This window comes from Ctenopharyngodon idella, chromosome 17 (assembly GCF_019924925.1).
Source record: "Ctenopharyngodon idella isolate HZGC_01 chromosome 17, HZGC01, whole genome shotgun sequence".
Classification (NCBI taxonomy): domain Eukaryota; kingdom Metazoa; phylum Chordata; class Actinopteri; order Cypriniformes; family Xenocyprididae; genus Ctenopharyngodon; species Ctenopharyngodon idella.
In genome coordinates this window covers 3,185,269-3,206,753 of record NC_067236.1, presented here as the reverse complement: position 1 = coordinate 3,206,753, position 21,485 = coordinate 3,185,269, and the positions used below count along the sequence as shown (strand labels likewise).

General features: G+C 37.1%; 1 protein-coding gene across 4 annotated transcripts in view; it reads right to left on the bottom strand.

Moving 5' to 3' along the window:
• LOC127498800 (neuronal PAS domain-containing protein 3) overlaps positions 1-21,485 on the bottom strand; it is a 325,272-nt gene that overhangs the window by 189,601 nt on the left and 114,186 nt on the right. For all 4 annotated transcript variants that reach the window (XM_051868546.1, XM_051868547.1, XM_051868548.1 and 1 more), the window contains one exon: positions 14,352-14,596. In XM_051868546.1, the coding sequence (XP_051724506.1) occupies positions 14,352-14,596 (245 nt within the window). The remainder of the gene's footprint in view (positions 1-14,351; positions 14,597-21,485) is intronic.

Below are 21,485 nucleotides of genomic sequence, written 5' to 3'. Positions count from 1 at the left end.
GATCAAATCACATATTTTTATGAATGTATAGGTGGTGGAAGTAATAACCCTCAAAAAATAAGATAAAGCAAAAAATATTGTGTCTATGAAAAAGAATGGAATGTAAAGAAAATGTAACCAGAACTGTACTGAACTAGAAGACATTAAAAATAATAAAATAAAAACATAAAGGATAAGAGGATAAGTTCAGTCCTACATTACGTTACAAAAGTTCAATATATCAAATATACATACTAGCACTACACCTTTCCCAGGTTTTTTAGGACATTTATAGTCAGCTATACATATCAAACAGATCTTATTAAGGTCACAATAAAGATAAACAAATACATTTGTAAACAAACATTTAAATTCATCTTCTACAGCAGGGCTGGGCAAACTCAGTCCTGGAGGGCCGCTGTCTCTGCAGAGTTTTGCTCCAACCCTAATCAAACACACCTGAACCAGCTAATCAAGGTCTTCAGGATTACACACAGGTGAGTTTTATCAGGGTTGCAGCTAAACTCTACAGGGACAGCGGCCCTCCAGGACCGAGTTTGCCCACCACAGTGTCTTAAAGGATTAGTTCACTTTGAAATGAAAATTTCCCCAAGATTTACTCACCCTAAAGCTATCCTAGGTGTATATGACTTTCTTCTTTATATTAATATTTATATTATTTATATTATTTCATTATATTAATAATCACCCTGATGCTCCTAAGCTTTATAATGGCAGTGCACGGAAACCAACTGTTTGAAAATCAAAAAAAAAAAAAAAAAAAAAAAAAGCATCCATCTATCATAAACGTACACTGTAAAAAAGAATTGTTGGTTTAACTTAAAAAAGTAAGTTACCTGGTTGCCTTAAAATTTTGAGTTAATACAATGAAGGCGATTGATTTAACCAACAGAAACTCAAAATATTATGTTATCTGAACCACATTAATTATCTAAGTTGATTTGACAAAAGAAAACATAAAAATAACAACTCATAAAAATATTTTTTTACAGTGTACTTCACACGGCTCCAGAGGGTTAATAAAGGCCTTCTGAAGTGAAGCGATGCGTTTGTGTAAGGAAAGTATCCATATTTAATACGTTACAAAGTAAAATAACTAGCTTCCGCCAGAGCACCTTTCGTATTCAACTTAAGAAGAAAGTGTAACGCCTCTCACAGTTCAAAACTACGTTCTACGCTTTCCATATTCAATTTATGAAACGCTTTCTTCTTAGGTTGAATACTGAAGGCAGTCTGGCGGAAGCTAGTTATTTTACTTACATGTTAAATATGAATATTTTTCTTACACAAATGCATTGCTTTGCTTCAGAAGGCCTTTATTAACCTCCTGGAGCCATGTGGAATACGTTTATAATGGATGGTTGTACTTTTTTGAGTTTCAAACAGGTGGTTTCCATGCACTGCCATTATAAAGCTTAGGAGCATCAGGGTGATTATTAATATAACTCCGATTCTATTTGTCTGAAAGAAGACAGTCATATACACCTAGGATGGCTTGAGGGTGAGTAAATCATTGGGTAATTTTCATTATAAAGTGAACTAATCCTTTAATTTCTCAAAAGGATGCATATTAAAAAAAGTTCTAGATAAGTTTACTATTGAACTAATCATGTTAGTTAGCCTGTAATTCAATAGACTCTAAACAAACACACGAGTGGGCCTGAGTTTATTATACTTATGCGGTGGCACATAAAGTCTCTTCAAATCTATATTTCATTACCAGGCCACGGGAAACTCAGGAATTCCAGTCGATTTTCACTGGCTGCTCAAGCTATTATCTGACACAGAAAATGTAAGTATTCAAAAAAATAAAAAATAAAATAAACGAATCTTGGGTCATGGAGAACTGATAAAAGGTAAATGAAGTAATTTTCTCGGAGCTTCTGTCCAACAGAGATTTTCAGAGCAAGGACGTTGCAACAACGAGAAGTCAGTGTTATTTCTAATTACTTAAAGCAAGCAACAAATTCAATCAAACGCTGCTCGCGATTCAGCGAGGGACTTCAAACGTGGGCTCCCATCAAGAAGCTACTCGTGGTGAGAGCGTCTGCTACCAAAAAACAATGAATTTCATGTTTTATTCATGCGTACATATACATTCTCATTAGTGGTGGCCACCGTGTGAAGACAGATAGTGTGATTGAGTGGGGAGGGGGGGAGGAATGTGGTGCTGTCGAAGGCCTTCGGCGATCTGTTGATTGACTGGGCTCCGGTCCCAGTGGTGGTGACCGCCAGGCTTGGTGATGGACACACATTGGAGAATGAATCTGAGCTAGCCTGCAGCTGGGTTGTGCGTCTGGACTCCTTAGTGGGTCCCCAGATTGACCTAATACAAGCCCACAGGCGAAACAGGGTTGAGGCATTCCAAGTGTAGTACATGACACGCACAGGACACAGGAATGCTGGGTAACGGACCTGAGGAGAGTATGCTGGTCATGTTTAGATGGTAAACCTTCTGTTAGGGTGAGGGTGAACAAACCTGTTCATACGAACGTGTACAATCAGAATTGAGGATACCTTTTAAATTACAGTTCAACCGAATTGAAACTGATGTGGCAAACAGGATGCTGAATTACAATTTGAATTTGATCGTAAATAAGTAAAAACGAAATGAATTAAAATTCAATAGTTTGGGGTCAGTAAGAATTTTTTTTTAAAGAAATAGTTTTCATCAGCAAATATGCTTTGAATTGATCAAAAGTGACATTAAAGACTTTTATAATGTTACAAAAGATTTCTGTTTCAAATAAATTCAGTTTTTTTTTAAACTTTCTATTCATCAGAGAATTTCTGAAAAATTATTGTATCATGGTTTTCCCCAAAATATTAAGAAGAACAACTGCTTTCAACATTGCCAATAATAAGAAATAAGAAAATAAGAAAAGTAAGTTACCTGGTTGCCTTAAAATTTTGAGTTCATTGAAATTATAAATTTGAGTTAATACAATGAAGGCGACTGATTTAACCAACAGAAACTCAAAATATGATGTTATCTGAACCACATTAATTATCTAAGTTGGTTTGACAAAAGAAAACATGTTGTTATTAAATCATGAAAATATTTTTTTTACAGTGTACTTCACACGGCTCCAGAGGGTTAATAAAGGCCTTCTGAAGCGAAGCGATGCGTTTGTGTAAGGAAAGTATCCATATTTAACATGTTATAAAGTAAAATAACTAGCTTCCGCCAGAGCACCTTCCGTATTCAACTTAAGAAGAATGTGTAACGCCTCTCACAGTTCAAAACTACGTCCTACGCTTTCCGTATTCAATTAATGAAACAATGAAACTTTCTTCTTAGGTTGAATACTGAAGGCGGTCTGGCGGAAGCTAGTTATTTTACTTGCATGTTAAATATGAATATTTTTCTTACACAAATGCATCACTTTGCTTCAGAAGGCCTTTATTAACCTCCCGGAGCCATGTGGAATACGTTTATAATGGATGGTTGTACTTTTTTGAGTTTCAAACAGGTGGTTTCCGTGCACTGCCAATAGTTACAAAAGATTTCTGTTTCAAATAAATTCAGTTTCTTTTTTAACTTTCTATTCATCAGAGAATTTCTGAAAAATTAATGTATCATGGTTTTCCCCAAAATATTAAGAAGAACAACTGTTTTCAACATTGCCAATAATAAGAAATGTTTCTTGAGCAGCAAATCAGCATATTAGAATGATTTCTGAAGGATCATGTGACACTGAAGAGTAATGATGCTGAAAATTAAGCTTTGCATCACTGGAATAAATTGTATTTTAAATTTCAGATTTTTTTCCAAAGGTTTTTCACAAAATGCTTGATTTTATTTAAATTAAATTCAATTAAATTATTAAATTAATTGAATTAAATTAGTTGAAGTCTTACAATTAAAATTCCAGTATAACTGAAAAAAAAACATTATATGAATATCGCATGTGATTTTCACGAGACATTTTAGCAGAATGAGGGTTATCATCTAGATAATCAACTCTGCTGCTGACCCTTTCACCTTCTTAGCCAGTTTTTTACTTAGCCAACCCCAATGTCAAAGCAAATTCAGCATCACAACGGTGATGTGTGAATGTGGAGATGAGAGCAAAAAATCCTAGACTGTCAGGGCCACTATCAAGTGGTTTATTATAGATATTAATGAATAATATGGGTGAGCGAAAACTGTTAGTCATGCGTTGAGATAGCAATAGCTAAATGTTTCACGCATGAATTGGTTGGTTTTTCAGCCAGTGCCCAAGTCTTTCGACCCCTCCACCCGTGGCTCGCTCCCAGCTCGCCTTTAAATGGTAGAAATCCATTGGTTTCGATATGAAGCTCTTTGTGACAGCAAGTAAACGGAGTGATTAAGCCGAGCGAGGGCTATTGAGGGGCAGAAAATGGTGTGATTAAATTGGATGATTTGGGTGAGTCATTTGTGTCCTGTGAGAGACAAACACTTTGTGGCCAGACACCTCCACGACCTTCCTCTAAAATCTTTACCACCCTTATACTTCACTGCAGACAAACACTATGTACTATGATTATCAATCACATAGAAAGAATTAAAAAAAGAATATTAATTCATACATTTAATATTTACTTTCTTAATAAATGCTGTTGGTCTTTTTGTGCACATTTTCACACACACATACATACTGTACTGTATATCCACTTTTTTCCTACGCCCCATGACGCTTTGCACAAATTATGGGAGTCACTTCCGTTAAACTGTGAAACAATCAGCGTAAGGTTCACTCTATGAACGCAATAAGCATTTTCAAAAACTGGGTACAAAGAGATGACATTCTACTCACCCTTCAACCACTGAACATTAAAAGGACATTTAAAAGTGTAAAAGCATCAACAAATTACTACCACAGACCATGAATAACCCCCGATAATTTCCGCAGCATTATTACGGACATGTTAAATATCAATGTAGTAATACGTCTGTATTATGTAACATGTTGCCTTAAACAAAAATGTTAATTAACTGGAACATTGAGTGATAATAATTCAAAGTGATTTCCGTCATTGTTTCAGACATTAAATATTATATTTACCTGCTTTAGAAACAGCGATTAGAAGTGAAACGGGGAGACAATTACATTTTAAAACATTCGTGTGAAAACAAACCTGGAAAGAGTGATGTTAGGGCGGTTGCCAAGGCGTTGCTATGCAGTTTTTAAAGTGTTCAAAGTGTTTTTAGCATGTTGCTATGCAGTTGCTTGCAAAACTTCCACTAGAGTCTCATGTTTCCATGTTCTATATCGCTTCAAACACAAGAGAAATCGAAGAACGCTGTGACATTTTAAAAGCAGGATATCAAGGAATTATTTTTGACGTTTTGATTCGTGCAAGGCTATAAAGCTCTGTGACAACTTGGTTTAATTATGAAATATATTATGGCTGCTTTAGTCGAGCCAATTAAATTTGATTGGATACTTTCTTTATTCAACAACCTCTTTTCATGTCATTCTAATTTACTGTCAAAGCAGCCTGAATATTGGAAACTAAATTATTTACTACAGCCCATAAGCCAATAATGTTCCATTTGTCTCGTACTGAGAGAGTCTACACTAACAAGATTATTAAGGACATTACTTGTAATAGTAAATGCCCTTCACTTTATTTGAGGCTCACGCTGTGCTTTCAGACGTTCCACTTCAAAAGAGCACCACTCAGAAAAGACTGTCAGCGGCCTGCGGTATCCGAGACGCTCAGGTACGGAGAACACAATTCCTTTGGAAAAAAAAAAAATAATAGATTAAATGATATGCAGGCAAAACGAACATGATTATGCCTTTGAACAAACAGCACCATTTATCCAAGGATAATTTTTTAAGTTAAAACTAGCATTAAGACTCTTCTAAAACTTGCATCCTTGGATCATACAGAAAAAAAAAAAAACACAGAAAGCTGTTAGTGCTCTGTGAGGTAACGCAGAGGTAATTTGTAATACTTTGTGAAGATATTAGCCACAGCCAACTACAGGTTCAATCACGGCGCTGGAAAACGAGGCTTTCCATATTCATTCCGACTGTCTCTTGGATTCATTTCTCCATTATTGGCCTATTTGCAAACGGACTAATTACTAGCAGCCCAATGAGAGTTTAAGCACTTGGCCTATTCGTCAACACAAAACACCTCTATTTTTAGCGGAAAAACAATAATCATATTCTTTTTCTGCCAAGGAAATCTGCAGTGTTGTTACTGAGAAAATACAGCCCTTTCTGAAAGTAAACACACACAAAGGCCGACCCACGCACAAACGGGCGTATACAAATACACACCAGCGCACGAATGCGCTCCCGAGTGAAGCCATTGGGAAACTTAAGGCACCCTGGAGGGCTGTCTCACGCTGGCGCTGCCAACATTGGCTTTGTTGTCTCCATTCAGAAGAGGGATAGACCATTAAAGAGCATAGTTACGCTCAAATATATAGCAGACTCGCGATTAAGCCTCAGCCCAAACAGCGAGCGGGATTTGCACCTTGCATAGAGAATCTCGCACAAGGGGAATGTGATTTAATAAGGAAATAACGGCCTCATTCTAGCAATTAACTGCATTTCTTTCCCTGCATTTGATTTAATGTTAATCAATTCACGGCAAGACAAAGTACGTACAGTTTTTTTGCCGTTATTAAAACACATTGTTTGACAACAACGCTCCCTCAAGCTGTTTTCGCCTCACGAACGGAAAAAAAACAAAACAAAAATAAAGGTGTACGAGTAATTGTTTCCATGGCAATTACGACTTTCTTTGGTGTGCATCGGAAAATAAAGAAAATAACATGAACATGCCCACAGCCTCAATGCAGCCAAAAGCAATTTCCTCTTCTAAATTTAGTTATGCAAAGCCTATGGGCATCATCAGCATTTAGTAATTAGTTTTATAATTACTGCTGTTTTGCTCACTGTCATTCAATTTTTCTTACACCACGACTGGGGAATGGAACATCTCACACTCACAGCTGGGCAAATTACCATCCATTTATAGAGTGAAGGATATCAGGGAGGGCTGATTTTTACCCATGATGCACAGCTCCGAGAAGCACAACACCTTTGAGCCTGCCATTTTCCACCAAGCCCAGAATGCCAGGGAGGGGGAAAAAAGCACTTTTTCAGTGTTGTGAGGGTCTATTGTGATGCAAACAGCATTAATTCCCTCATTACCATTAACAATGAGTGTGGCACGCTGGTCACCCGGGTGGAGCGCTTTAATCAATGCCCTGCTCTCTGCCAACCTGCTCCGCCAAAGACCCCCTTCACATGAGGATGTTAAAGTGACTGTGAGCTGGTCAAAGCCCTTAATGAAATCACACTGTTGACTGTATGATGGTTTGATGTGCTAATAAATTAGTGGTGCTCAGGTTGGTAGTTGCAGTGCTGAGTAGTAACTGACTAAAAGGGACGCTACTAACACAACTACATTTTTCACTAGCGTACAACAGTTCAAAACCTTGTTTTTTCTAGAAACAAACTACCTTTTCCAAGAAATCACAGTGGCAAAATGCTACATTGCTGTGTTTGAATAGAATACTAACATTTAGTATACAATGATGAGCCAAAACATTATGACCATTCACAGGTGAATTGGATATCGTTGATCATCTCCTAAAAAGGCCACATATTAAGATCTGGGTAGAATAGATGGTAAGCAAAAAATCAGGTCTAGTACCCAATGTGTTTGATGCAGGTGAAATGGGCAGGAATAAAGATCTGAGCGATTTTGACAAGGACCAAATTGTTATGGCAAGGTGACCGGGTCAGAGTTTCTCTGAAACGACAAGGATTGTGGTTTGTTCCCGGTCAAAAGTGGTGAGAATTTACCAACAGTGGTCCGAGGAGGGACAAACCACAAACTGGCGACAGGGTGTTGGGCACCCAAGGCTCATTGATGCAAGAGGGTAATGAAAGCTATCCTGTTTGGTCAAAGCCAACAGAAGGTCTACTGTGGTACAAGTCAAATTTGAATGTTGGTTATGGGAGGAATGTGTCACAAAACACAGTCGCACTCTGCTGCGTTTGGGACTTCAGCCGCAGACCAATCAGAGTGCCTAAGATGACCCCTGTCCACCGTCGAAAGCACCTACAATGGGTATGTGAGCATCGGAACATCGGAAGCTGAGGGTGTGATGCCCTAGGCAATGTTCTGCTGGGAAACCCTGGGTCCGGCAATTCACGTGGAAGTAAATTTGACATGTGCTACCTACCTAAACATTGTTGCAGACCAAGTTCACCCCTTCATGACAATGGTACTCCCTGGTGGAAGTGGCCTCTTTCAGCAGGATAATGCTCGCCGCTACACTGCACACATTATTCAGGAATGGTTTGAAGAACATTATGAAGAGTTTAAGGTGTTGCCCTGGCCTTCGAATTCCCCAGAACTCAATACAATTGAGCATCTGTGGGATGTTCTGGACCAACAAGTTCGATCCACGGCAGCTCCACCTCACAACATACAGGACTTCTGCTAATGTCTTGGTGCCAGATACCACAGGACACCTTCAGGGGTTTATAGAGTCCATGCCTCGGCGGGCAGACACTGTTTTGGCAGCACGCAGAGGACCAACAGCATATTAGGCAGGTGGTCATAATGTTTTGACTCATCAGTGTAAAGTATATGGTGCAGTATATAGCATATTTATAATACATAGAGTATACATATTGTATATTTTTTCTAAGCATGGAATAATGGGATGATCAACTAATGTAAATTTGTTAAATGTGTGGTATATAACACAGCATGGTGCACACAATCCCAAATGTAATGGCGCATAACTTGACCTTTTCTGGTGAATGAAGCAGAAGAAATTACAGCCACATCCCTTTTTAACTTTACATTTAATCTTACTTTCGACTGCCGAATGAATTAATGAATGAATGAATGAATGAAAAATTCAATTAAAAATGTTTAAAAAAATATTTTCACTAAGATAACTGGATGGCAATCATATGGAACATGATACGGTCATGCTACACAACAATGTGCAATCATGGAATAATGTTTACTGTTTCACTTACTACACTTAAAAAAATAGTAGGAAGTATTCAGTAAATAGTAAACAAGTATTCCATATCTGTGGTTTGTTCACGTAGATTTAGAGCTAATAATCAAAACTGTTCTCAAATAGCATTCAATCTGATTTATTTCAGTCAATCAGTTCATTTCAATGAATGTAAAAAATACTAACAAACCAACAACAAACTAACTAAATGTTATTGTTTATTCATTGCTTCGACGCATTTAGCTATTTTTTATTGTTAGCTTATAATAGCTAACTAAAGGCTAGCCGGATTGTACAACTTTAAATTATGATTAGCTTGTAGTTTCTGTAGTTCAACTAACAAAGTACAGCTCTAATAATGTTAAGGTCATGCATTTGCTTCCCAGGAAACGCATATACTAATAAAATATATACAGTCACCGATTAGCTTTGGATAAAAGCATCTGCTAAATGCATGAATGAAGCAATAGTTTTAAAGTAGCTTCACCAACACTGGTTATCTGAGCTCAAGAACAGCAGTATGAAGCAGCGTGGAGCTCACGTGTGTAGTTAAATGTCAGGCGTGAAGAGAGCAAGACATCAAAGATGTAGTGCAAACGGGTAGGGGGGGAGTTTGTTTATTGATGAAATTATGCTAATTGGGACAAGTACACAGACATTTGGCTGCTACTCCTAAAAAGCATGTTGTTACGTCCAAAAATAAATAAATAAATAAACTTTTTTATGACTGACTAAACTTCAAGAGAAGCCATTATGCTTGTTAAAACGCTTCCGTTTATGTGGTGCCGAAGGACAATGTCCCAGAAGACGAACCAAAACCATGCAAACAAAGAAAGGAGGTGATTACGAAATCTTCTTTTCCTTCAATAAAAACAAGTGGCTTGGAAAGCAGGAGATTTCGTTGTATTCGGCTGAGTGACACATCTATGCAATGCAGCAGTCACCAGAGATCAAACGCTGATAACCAGTGAACACGCAGCGGCTTCCAGCGCTGCCTCTAATAAAGACAGCGGGCCGCCGCATCTCAGGTATTAATCACACACAACAAAGCACTGTGTGTTTCTGTCAGTATGTTCCACTCGCTTCCACTGACTGCTGAATAGATTATAACCCCACTGATGAGAAAACCGCCAATACAAACAGGATGTTTACAGTAGAACGGCACAACGATGACTCCACGACAAAATAAACCCACAACAGAGGAAAACTGCACTGTTCATGAGATTTCAGTTAAATTTAAGTATCATCAGATGTTTCTCCTAGAATTCCTAAAGAGAAATAAATTAGACACAAGAAACTTTTATTCAATAAGGACACATGAAATTAATCAAAAGCGACAGAAAAGACATTTTTAATGTTACAAAAGAATTCTATTTCAAATAAATGCTATTCTTTTGACATCTCTATTCATCAGAGATTCCTAAAAAAAGAAACTGCATCACTGTTTCTACATAAAATATTAAGCAGCAAAAACGTTTCAAAATAGATAATGAGAACCATTATTGATATTGAGCCCCAATAATAATTGATAATAAATAAGCAGCAAATCAGCATATTAGAATGATTTCTGAAGGATCATGTGATACTGAAGACTGAAGTAATGATGCTGAAAATTAAGCTTTGCCATAACAGTAATAAATCACATTTTAATATATATTTAAATACAAAAAAAAAATTAAAACAATATTTCACAATATTGCTGTTTTTACTGTATGCCTGATCCAATAGTCACAGTCTTGGCGATTATAAGAGACTTCTTTCAAAAACATTAATCTTACCAATCCCAAACATTTGAACAGTAATATACTGTATGTCAACATATACTAAAAGTATACAGCAGCTACTGTATAAAATGGATTTGAATAGGATTGGAATATAATGGATGAGAACTGAACTGTAAATCAGAGTTTGAGACATTATTGACATCCCTGGAGTCTTTTCTTTTTATTTATTTTTTTCTCCCAAGCCTCCATTTGCTCTCCATTAAATCTCATCGCTGTCTAGGAGAAACAATTGAGACATTCCAGAGATCTCGTTTGTAATTTATTTCCCTGTGGGCACTGGTGCCGCATGTAAAATAAATTCGCATTTCACTCAATTAATTCCCCTCCGTTAATATCAGTCTCAGAGCAGCCGTTGGCACAAGATGTTTACGCCTTGGGTGATTAAGATGGAAAAGTGAGTTTCTGACATTCCGATGGAAAACATTCAAAGCTGCTATTTTGCAAAATATTTCAGCCCATTTGGAATTCCTTTCCGGTGATCATAAAAGGACAACTGGCATATGTGTCCTCGACTCAGCGGCTAACTACAGGCACAAAATGTGTCAATTGTGGAGGCAGCGCTGTAGAGTTTGGGTGTGTGCGCTTGGCGAAGTGTGGCATTTTGGCGACTGCTCGCTGCTCTGCATGCATGAATAATGAATGCACAGGTGGTGGAGGGGGGTCAGGGGCCCGCGCCATCCTCCAAACAACAGAAAGGTCATGCTTGTTTGTGCAGTGTCCTTCAACAGATGTGAAACGCTTCTGACAGAGACTAGCAAATTTCGGTTAAAACGCTCCAAAAAAATTAGTTGATGGGTCAATTACGGTAAAGGTCAACAGGCGCAAAAGGAGAGAGGCGGCTAGCTTGCGCGACTTATGATAATAAATCAACACTTGAGAAACGGAGGTCAAATTCTTTCAGTTGCGATGCCAGTAATACAGCCGGCTTTTATTACAGATAAAGGCCCCAATTCAACGCTTTGTCGCCCTGGTTTTGCATTCAACAAAAGGCGGCTTTGTTTTAATGGTGTTTGGCGACTCTCCGTCGTACAAATGGCAGCTCCAAATTGTTCTTTATTCACACAGACACGAAAAAGAACCGGAAAAATGCAGGTAGATTTTTCTCTAAGCAAAGAATCATTCCGATTCACATGAGATTTGCCAAACAATACTGCTCCGAGATTTCCCAAAAGGTTACAATCATCAGTTATTATGTAGAAATGCCTTACAAGAAGTCAACTTGGGTTTTTTTTCTTCTTTTCACAGCAAATATTGTATAATAGCATCAGCTGCGGCTTCAGATCTCCATGTAAAGTCACTGGGAAATTGCCTGGAAGTCTGCTCTGACAAATGAACCGGCTACTTCCAGGCACAGGAAACAATATCATTTTCTTTCAGCTCACCTTGACTCGTGTGCGCAAACAATCAGAAGGAGAAACGGGCCTTGCCCTCTGAGCTCCGGGCCTGATGCAATAAGTCACCATATGCTCGTATTAGCATGCTCTGCATTACGGCATGCGGAGCGCCTCCCGGTCAGCTGGACGCCAATCAAAACGCATGCACCTCTTTTATTCTAAACAACAATCCAGCAGGAGTCAGCGGAGGATGATGAGAGAGCTCTCTGCCGCTGTAGGTCAGCCCCATCTCCTCGCTCCGATCGGAAAATAAACAGAGATTCATGAGCTCGGAGGAATCGGGAGCGGGGCTGAGTATCCATTAGCTCTAGCGATGCAGAGCAGCAAAACGGGAATCGATAACAGGTTCTGTTCGAAATGTAGTGCAAATAAAATGAGCCGCGCTACTGATTCAATTCAAACGGCTGCTGTCAATGAGATGGAAGGACACAAAGCGCCTCTCATTGTCCTAGAGGGTTTGGATTCACCTTGCTGAGCGTTCATTAATACGTAGGGATGTGATGCACTTTATTCATTTCCTTCGCTTACATCATTTCCTGGACTGCATGTCGAGCACGTTGGTGTCGGACGTGTAAAAGGCAACAGTCTTGTGGACCGGCCCGACACCGAATTATTCACTATATACATTTTCTCATTAAAATGCATGCGGCTCTTCAAAGCGAGACAACAATGATACCATCTGTTGTGTGCCGGCCGGAATACACAGAACAAAGCCTCTGAAAACTGCAACAGTTTACTCTTGCCTCTAACAACGTTCATGGTACGACAGCCGTTCCAAATGTACAGTAAATTTAAATGCACATTTAAGTGCAATGTAGCTGTAATAAAATAAAATAAAATAAAGTTATAATTCGATTTAAAAAAAAAAAAAAAACTAAGAAAATGACTACAAAAATATTATAATAAAAAAAAAAAAAATGTGGCAACTGGCAACTGTAAATATCAGAAATACTAGTTTGTCTTTATGTTTGAAACCCCCAAAAAATCCATACCAAATGATCTTAAGAGCATCATCTCTTTTAAATATTACATTTAACCACGGCCATCAAATATAACGAGAAGAGCAAGTATTGAGCGCATCTTTTTTATTTTCATTGATCCCGACCGCATCCTTTATCACCAACCAATTAGCATTAGTTGATTAACCAGGCCCATTACTCACCTAATCGTTACAGTCCAACCAAGAATCCATAGTTACTGTTAAATCTATAGGCTGCTTCAGTGTACTGACATTCGTAACTAATTAGGGTTCTGTAGGGCATGACACAGTCTTGTTTATTTATAACCGACAGCTATTTTTCTTCTCGAGCCTGTAGTGCAGCAAACTCCAGCCAGGAGGGAGCGAATTATGATCGCTGTGCACATCTCACTAGACTTTTTAATGCACATCCATAGTTTCGTAGCCTACTTTCTGTCCTTGCTGGTAACCAAGAGTACTAACCGATGAGCTGTTGATTTTGTGCACCGCATGTGGTTGTTTACCACTGACAATAATCTCAACTCATCCCTCAGTGTGTATAAACCAGTTTACAACGTGTTTACACTTACAATTACACTTATAAAGAAGCCTTGCAGGCAAGTTTGATGAATAAAACAGAAATATTAACTTCTGGTTATGAGTTTTGAGTTAGCCAGGGTTATTTTTTAATCTGGTTATGGCATAAGTTGAAAAAATATGCACAGAAATTGATTTTCTCATGCTAACATATGTAATATTAAACTGTTATGGTAAACATATAAATTGTATAATAGTACACTTTGTTGCTTACCTGCTTGTTTACTTCCATCATAAATTTGATAGCACTTTATTTTACAGTCCTGTTCCCCATGTACATACTATGTACATATTATAGTAATTACAATAACTGGGTAATAACTAGGTACTAACCCTAAAACTAACCTTAACCCATGTAGCTACCTTATATTAACCAGTACTTTCTACAGTGTAAGTACACAAGTGCACATACTGTAAAATAAATTGCAACCATAAGTTTTTTTTTTTTTTATTGCAAAGACGATTTTCCATTCAGTAATACACAATGAGGAATTTGAAATTATTGTCTTTAGTATTCAATATTCAGCATACTACACATGATATACATTAAACTGAAAATAACCTGTGGGAAAACAACAACAACAACAAAAAGAGCAGAATAAAACTCAAATGTGATTTGTGCAGGGAAGAATGAGTCTTACCTTTGACTGAGGTGTTGGGCGGCGGTCCTTCGATGCGCAGGTTCCATGGTGGGTCTCCCTGGTTGGCGAAGTCCCTCATCTTAAGGTAGCTGATGGTGAGGCGGATGATGGAGGCCTTATCCAGCTGGCTGGTGATGGCGCCGGGAAGCGGTAGCATCTTTGCCAGCTCGTAGAACTCGAAGTTTTCCTTCCCCCGGCGCGAGCGAGCGGCGTCACGTGACTTCTCCTTCCTTAGAGCCTGCAACCTGGCAGAAACGCAAGAACGTCAGTAATATAAACAACTACTGCTAGTCAAAGCCTGAAAGACTTTGCTTTCCTGTTGGAAGACTTATTATGACTGACAAAATGTCAATCCGTTATGCTTAAAATGCTTAAGTTTGTGAGGCAATGTCCCAGAAGGCAAACCAAATTTAAATTTTAAAATTCTTTATTAATCAAGAAGTGGGATCATAATTTAGCATTGTAAATTTACATTAAATAGGTATTGAAATCGACCCCATTTACTGTCTTAACACATAGTCCTAGTTTTAATTTGTGCACGTTATTATAAAGATAAAGTATTTTTCATCAAAATATAACTTTCTCCACCTCTGAATGGACCTTTTGGTCAACATCACCAATCGTTCTTATTTTTTTAGTCCCTCCCCAGTCAAACAACCTGACAAAAAGAGACAACTTTTTCATAATCCAAACAATTTCCGATGTAAATACGCAAGTCTTGATCTTCATTTTTTTTTAAACTGGAAATTCTATGTTTCAGTCATTCTAATATGCTGATTTGCTGCTTAAGAAATATTTATTATTATTATCAATGTTGAAAACAGCTGTTCTGCTTAAAATTTCAGTGGAAAATGTGATACTTTTTTCAGGATTCTTTGATGAACAGAAAGTTCAAAAGAACAGCATTTATTTGAAACTACAGTGTTAAAGACTTTAATGGTAAATTTTTGAACAACATAATGCATCTTTCCTGTATAACAATATCCTTTTTTTTTTTTTTTTTAAATAAATAAATAAAATTTCAAACTGTCTTCAAACTTTTGAACGGTAGTACATACAGTAGCACAGTGCAAAATTATTATTGTCCATATACAAGAATACCAAATAAAATATGTTGTTAGTGACAATATTACACCATAAGTAGAGGGTAAACCATGGTTACTACTGATAGATCCAATAATATTAGCCTCTATTCATAATACACACACGTAACCCGATTCATCTCTATTGTAATTTGTAGCAACTGTATATATCCCAACATGCCTTTCTCTTTTCAACACTGCTTTTCCTAGCCAAACAAAAGGCCCAGGAGAGATGGTCTGCAACTGAACTCAATAGCTGTTCCAGGCTTTTTTGTTATTGACTGTATATAGTATCAAGAGCACACCTCTGTGCCAATCACAGATGGGGCAGGCAACCGCGGTGTTGTGGTGCTGGGCCGCAGCAGGCTAAAGTTGCAGTCACACCGACTTTGTTGTGCTCCGTCGGGAGACCTCAACTCAATTGATTCAGTCATTGGAATCCAGAAGTGGGTCGAAGTTGTGATTAGCTTTGGCCCGGGGTCTCGTGAGACGCCCCTGTGAATGACTTTTATTGCTGCCTTTTTACCACAGACACAGACAACCGGCCAGAGATCTTCTTTCCCCGCCAAGTGCTTAGACAAAGAGAAAGAAACACAACACTGCACAAACCTCACCTGCATTTGAGCTTCAAAATGATGCTAGACCGAAAACACCCAAAATATACACACGCTCCCACACATGCCTGCACAGAACAATGATTTATTATAAATTATGACTGCTGCCTCAAAGTGCTTCTGTTTATTTTAAATCAAGTGATTTACAACTCTGCAGTGAGCATTTCTCTGTATGTGTTTCCTTCTGAATAAAATGAGTCCCTTTCTGGCAGCAACTGCTAGCAACTCAATGGAGCGTCTATACTGGAAGTGACTGACGCCACATCTCAGAAAATGGAAATACACTGGCGTAATCACTGTATGGGATATTCTACATTAGCAAAACAATTTATAAATCACGTTACAGAGTTATATTTAAAAGCTTGTTTCTGCCAAATAAAAAAGGTAATTGTGACTTTTTATCTCACAATTCTGACTTTTTTCTCGCAATTGCGAGTTTATATCTCACAATTCTGACTTTTTTTTCTCAGAATGGCGAGATATAAACTCACAATTCTGAGTTATAAAGTCAGAATTGCAAGTTATATAGTCAGAATTGCGAGTTATATTGTCAGAATTGCGTGACAAACACAATTGCGAGTTATAAAGTCAGAATAGCGCGATATGAACTCGCAATTGCGAGAAAAAAGTCAGAATTTATATCTCACAATTCTGACTTTTTTTTCTCCGAATTGTGAGATATAAACTAGCAATTGCATGTTATAATGTCCAATTGTGAGGTTAAGGCTGACGTTTTTTCTCAGAATTGCGAGTTTATTGCATGTTATAAAGTCAGAATTGCAAGATATAAGCTTACAATTCTGAGAAAAAAGTAAGAGCTGCGAGATATAAACTCGCAATTCTGAGAAAAAACGTCAGCCTTTTTTCCCTCACAACTGGACACTATAACATGCAATTGCTAGTTTATATCTCACAATTCTGAGAAAAAAGTCAGAATTGCAAGTTTATAACTTCGCAATTCTGACTTATAAGATGCAATTGCGAGTTTATATCATGCAATTTTGACTTTATAAGACGCAATTGTGAGTTTATATCTCACAATTCTGAGAAAAAAGTCTTAGGAGTTAGGAGTTATAAAGTCAGAATTGCATGATAAAAACACGCAATTGCCAGAAACGTCAGAATTTTGACTTTATATCTCACAATTCTGACTTTTTAACACGCAATTCTTACTTTATATCACACAATTCTGACTTTATAACTCGCAATTGCGAGTTTAAATCTCGTAATTCTGAGAAAAAAGTCAGAATTGTGAGATAAAAACTTGCAATTACCTTTTTTTTATTTAGTGGCGGAAACAAGCTTCCATAGTTATACCAATGGTTAGAAAGAACATTTTTAAGACGTTGACCAGAAACATCAACAGTCTGCTTCATAATTAATTTAAATATATATATGATACATGATATATACATGATATAATAAATTGCTATCAGTTCAATTTATGTGGAAATGTTGTGTACCTTGTCAGCAATCTGTCATACAAAAATTAATAAAAACTATATAGACATAACAAAAACATAACAAAATTGATAAAATTGTAACTAAATTTAAAATGAAAACAAAAAATATAAAAAATATAATTGAATTCATAATATTAACAAAAACTATAATATCATATCAATAATACTACTATAACACTAGGTATATGTAAATAAAATCATTTTATTAGGTGGGGGAGAAATATACTGTGTAAATTATTTTTTTCAGCACGTTGAAAATAGAAGTGCGGCATCTGCTAAATTAAAAATGCAATGCAATGTGCTACAATGATACTTCTAGTGTAGACAGCTTCATTAACTATAATGTGAGCGATGTAGTTATGCTGTGACAAAACTACATCGCAAACATCTAGTGTAGACACAGCATATAAGGCACAAAACATACTCTACACAGTGTTGCCATATAGGTGCTGGAGCAGACTTTAGTGTGAATTCTTCTTCTGAGGTTAAGTACTGTCATGGCGGAGAAACAGTTTTGAAGAGTTAACGTGTATAGTTATATATCTGAATAATACCGTTCAATTTAATGCCGCATACAACACCACACTGGTGTAGAACCTACATCCTTAAAAAAAAACAAAAGCACCCCTAAAATGTATTCAAATGTATATAAATCAGATTCAACAGCTTTTTAGTCATAAAGCACATTATTTTCGTTCACTTTAAGCACAAGTAAATATGCATGAACTCAGTGTATCAGCTAATAATGCACACGGCACAGGCTTTCTGGTGTTTACAGTCTCAGCGCTCTGGTCCAAGGTTTGAGCCCATTGATTTATGATTTTCAATCAAACAACTCACAACAGCCGCTTTAATGCTTCCAAAACACAACTGCCCACTTTCTGTAGCGTTCATCATGTCAAGCCATTCTGAATTAAGTCGGAAATAAATCAGCCCAGAGCTTCTGCGTTCCCTGTTGGCCGACATTTAGATTAATTTTTTACCACCATAAATGCTAAATCAGTTATAGCAAGTGCCGAAAGATGGGGAGAGAAGAATGCCTTGATGGATGAAAAACGACTGTTGGTGGAAAAGAAAATCAGCGGATATTGTCTTCACATTTTATCAACGGACAAAAAGCAACATAAAATATGAAATGGAGCTGTGCCACAACGCAAAAATATTCTGGAGTGCTTAATCTTGATGTAGCTTCACAATTCCTACTCTGCTTTAGTAACGGTCAATAATTCCCAAGCAACTTCCAGCAAAAAAAAAGGCCCAATTGCCCATTACCTCCAAAAGACCACCAATGACGCCTCACGCAGATCTAATACTGCAGTCGTGATCAATTTTAATCCTGTATGAAACTATCATTTCAACATCAAATATAGATTTGTTTCACGCCTTTGCATACGAGCGATGGATTTCTATTCTCGATGGTGTGGAGCGCTCCAGCACAAGAATAAAAACTCCATTTGATGGTCTGCTGCTCAGACAGTATATAAAACCAGTTGTAATGGTTGTTTGGATGCAAAGTGCAACAGAGCAGCAGAATTTCATTTGTTCCACAAACTTGGAAGGCATTATGCTGTCCTGCCAAATACATCTTGATACACCAAGGTTAGGTGACCTTCATTTTCGTGACATATTTATTACGTACTATAGGAAAATGCAACAAACACGAAATCATGGTGATACCACGGGCCCTGCGTGACTCTTGCGGGACCTTTCGGGGAAATAGGAAAGAGCTTTGTTTTGTGGTGTGGACTAACAGCAGTGGCTCTTGAGTAATGAGTGTTGTGTTATTGAACGGCCTGTTTTCTGAGCACAAATTTATGATTTTGCTGTTTCCTGCTTCCAGGCTGGTATAAAAATACCCCTAGATTATCTGCAATGAACATAAATGTGCTATAAACCTTTTCAGAGCTTATGCATCCTGAAGGGTTAGCGTTTATGCACCTGAAAACATCCTGTAACAGTAAACAGCCAATCTGTGACAACATCATAATTTCGTCAGAAAGACAAAAATCAATACAATATATGACAATGAATCACAACTCATTTTTCTTTTGTAATGTGACATATTTCAGAGTAAATGTAGGGCAGGATTTGATTGTATCCACCAGAAGCTGAAAGGATCATGAAAAGTAGGCGTGACATATCAGAATGGAGCCTTTTGATTGGAGGGGAGGGGCTTAATAACATCAGCTGCTAAAAAGTTGTTTCAGGGGCAGATCAAGTTATTTTATTTTAGTTAAAGATTATGAAGAATAACATGAATTGATGAAACAATTTATATTTAATCATTTAGCAGGCGCTTTTATCCAAAACAACCTATAAATGAAGAGGAGCAATCAAACCAACAATAGGGCAACAATATGCATTTAAAAAAATAAATAAATAAAAAAATAAAATAAATTTAAGTAATAAGGTACGAGAGGCTGTACTGTATCGTAAATAAGTCACGGCTGAAGGGCGTTGTTAGGCACGACACAAAGCGGAGTTCACGATACAGCACTAGCTACCTTATTGCTTTTATAAAACGGTTACCACACAATACAAATATTAAAACCAAAAATATGTATCAATGCAAATTTCATGAAGTAAACTCTTACTAAAAGCCTTCCTTTCGCCGGGAAAAAATAGTCCCTGACCGTGAACAGCAACAGAAGTTACTTAGTTGCCATTAGATGGTGGCAAAGACTGTCTTTATGAGTGAGTCAGTCAGTAGCGAAGACTTTTACATTGAAAAGACTAAATTGTTGTGAACACAGAACAAGACGCAACTGACAAATGCTTTGACTAGCGCTGTCAGTCACGGGAAAACCCCTTAACTGTTAAAAGGACAAGATAATACATCAGACAGATTTTTTATAATTAAACAGATTTTTTATAATTAACATAGGACTGAGCTGAAGGAAAATGCTAAATCTGAATGCAGGTAATAAACTCACTCACTCAATCTCTTTCTCACAACACTCTTCTACATAATACAGTAAGCTTCAATGAACAATATCAATTGATAACAAACAGTTTACATTGCTAAGAGTGGTTGCTAAGGGTGTTGTGTAGTGATACACAGAACCGTTGGGTGAAGCGGTCATAGCCGTGTTTCATTGAGAATAAAACACAGCTACTGACCAATCAGAATCAAGGACAGGAACTAACCGTTTTATAAAAAGAATTAAGTGTTAGTGTTAATGGGTAAAGTATTGGAAAAAAAGAAGTGTCTTCAGCAGTTTCTTGAAAATAGACAATAATATCAGAAAAAGTGAAAGGGGTCAATTTTGAGTTCATGTAGAACAATACTTTTTTACGAAGAGGAAAATAACTAAAATAACCAAAGCAGACCTGGTTGAAATAAAAGCAGGTTAGGAAACAAGATTATGGACTTGAGGAAAAAGGTTAGCACATTAAAGAACATTGTAAACAAAAAATAAAAAATAAATAATTGCATATTCTTATTATTATTTGAGAAGTTTGGCTGTAAACAACAATGTCCTTTGTTCTAAAATGCTCTGTTAATAGGGATTTAAATACTAAATATTTAATAGGCCTATTTATATATCAAAATAAGATTTTAAGAACCTTTTCAAAGACATTTGACATTTGTACCTTACCTTGTGATCGACCGTATTGCTCTATATAAATTAGCAAATTTGACACACATACACAAAAACATCAAGAGGCTGAAAGTTCTGCAAATGATCATTTAGGGTTGAGGTAATTGCCTTCATCAGTGTAGAAAAATCAGGCAGAAGAGAAATGTCACTTTAGATTATCTTCTTGCCTCCTGAAGCAATAGATGACACTTGATCAGAGACTAAATGCCAAAACCAATCAATTCCTTTTGTGACTCTTCACCATGCCGCAGTAAAAAAGGCCATAGTCTTGGTTCTTCTAATTAAAGTAAATGCTATCTCCTTGGTAACCTCATTAATATTCTCATTGACTTGGTTATACATACAGTGTGTCATATGACTGGTCAAAATTAGA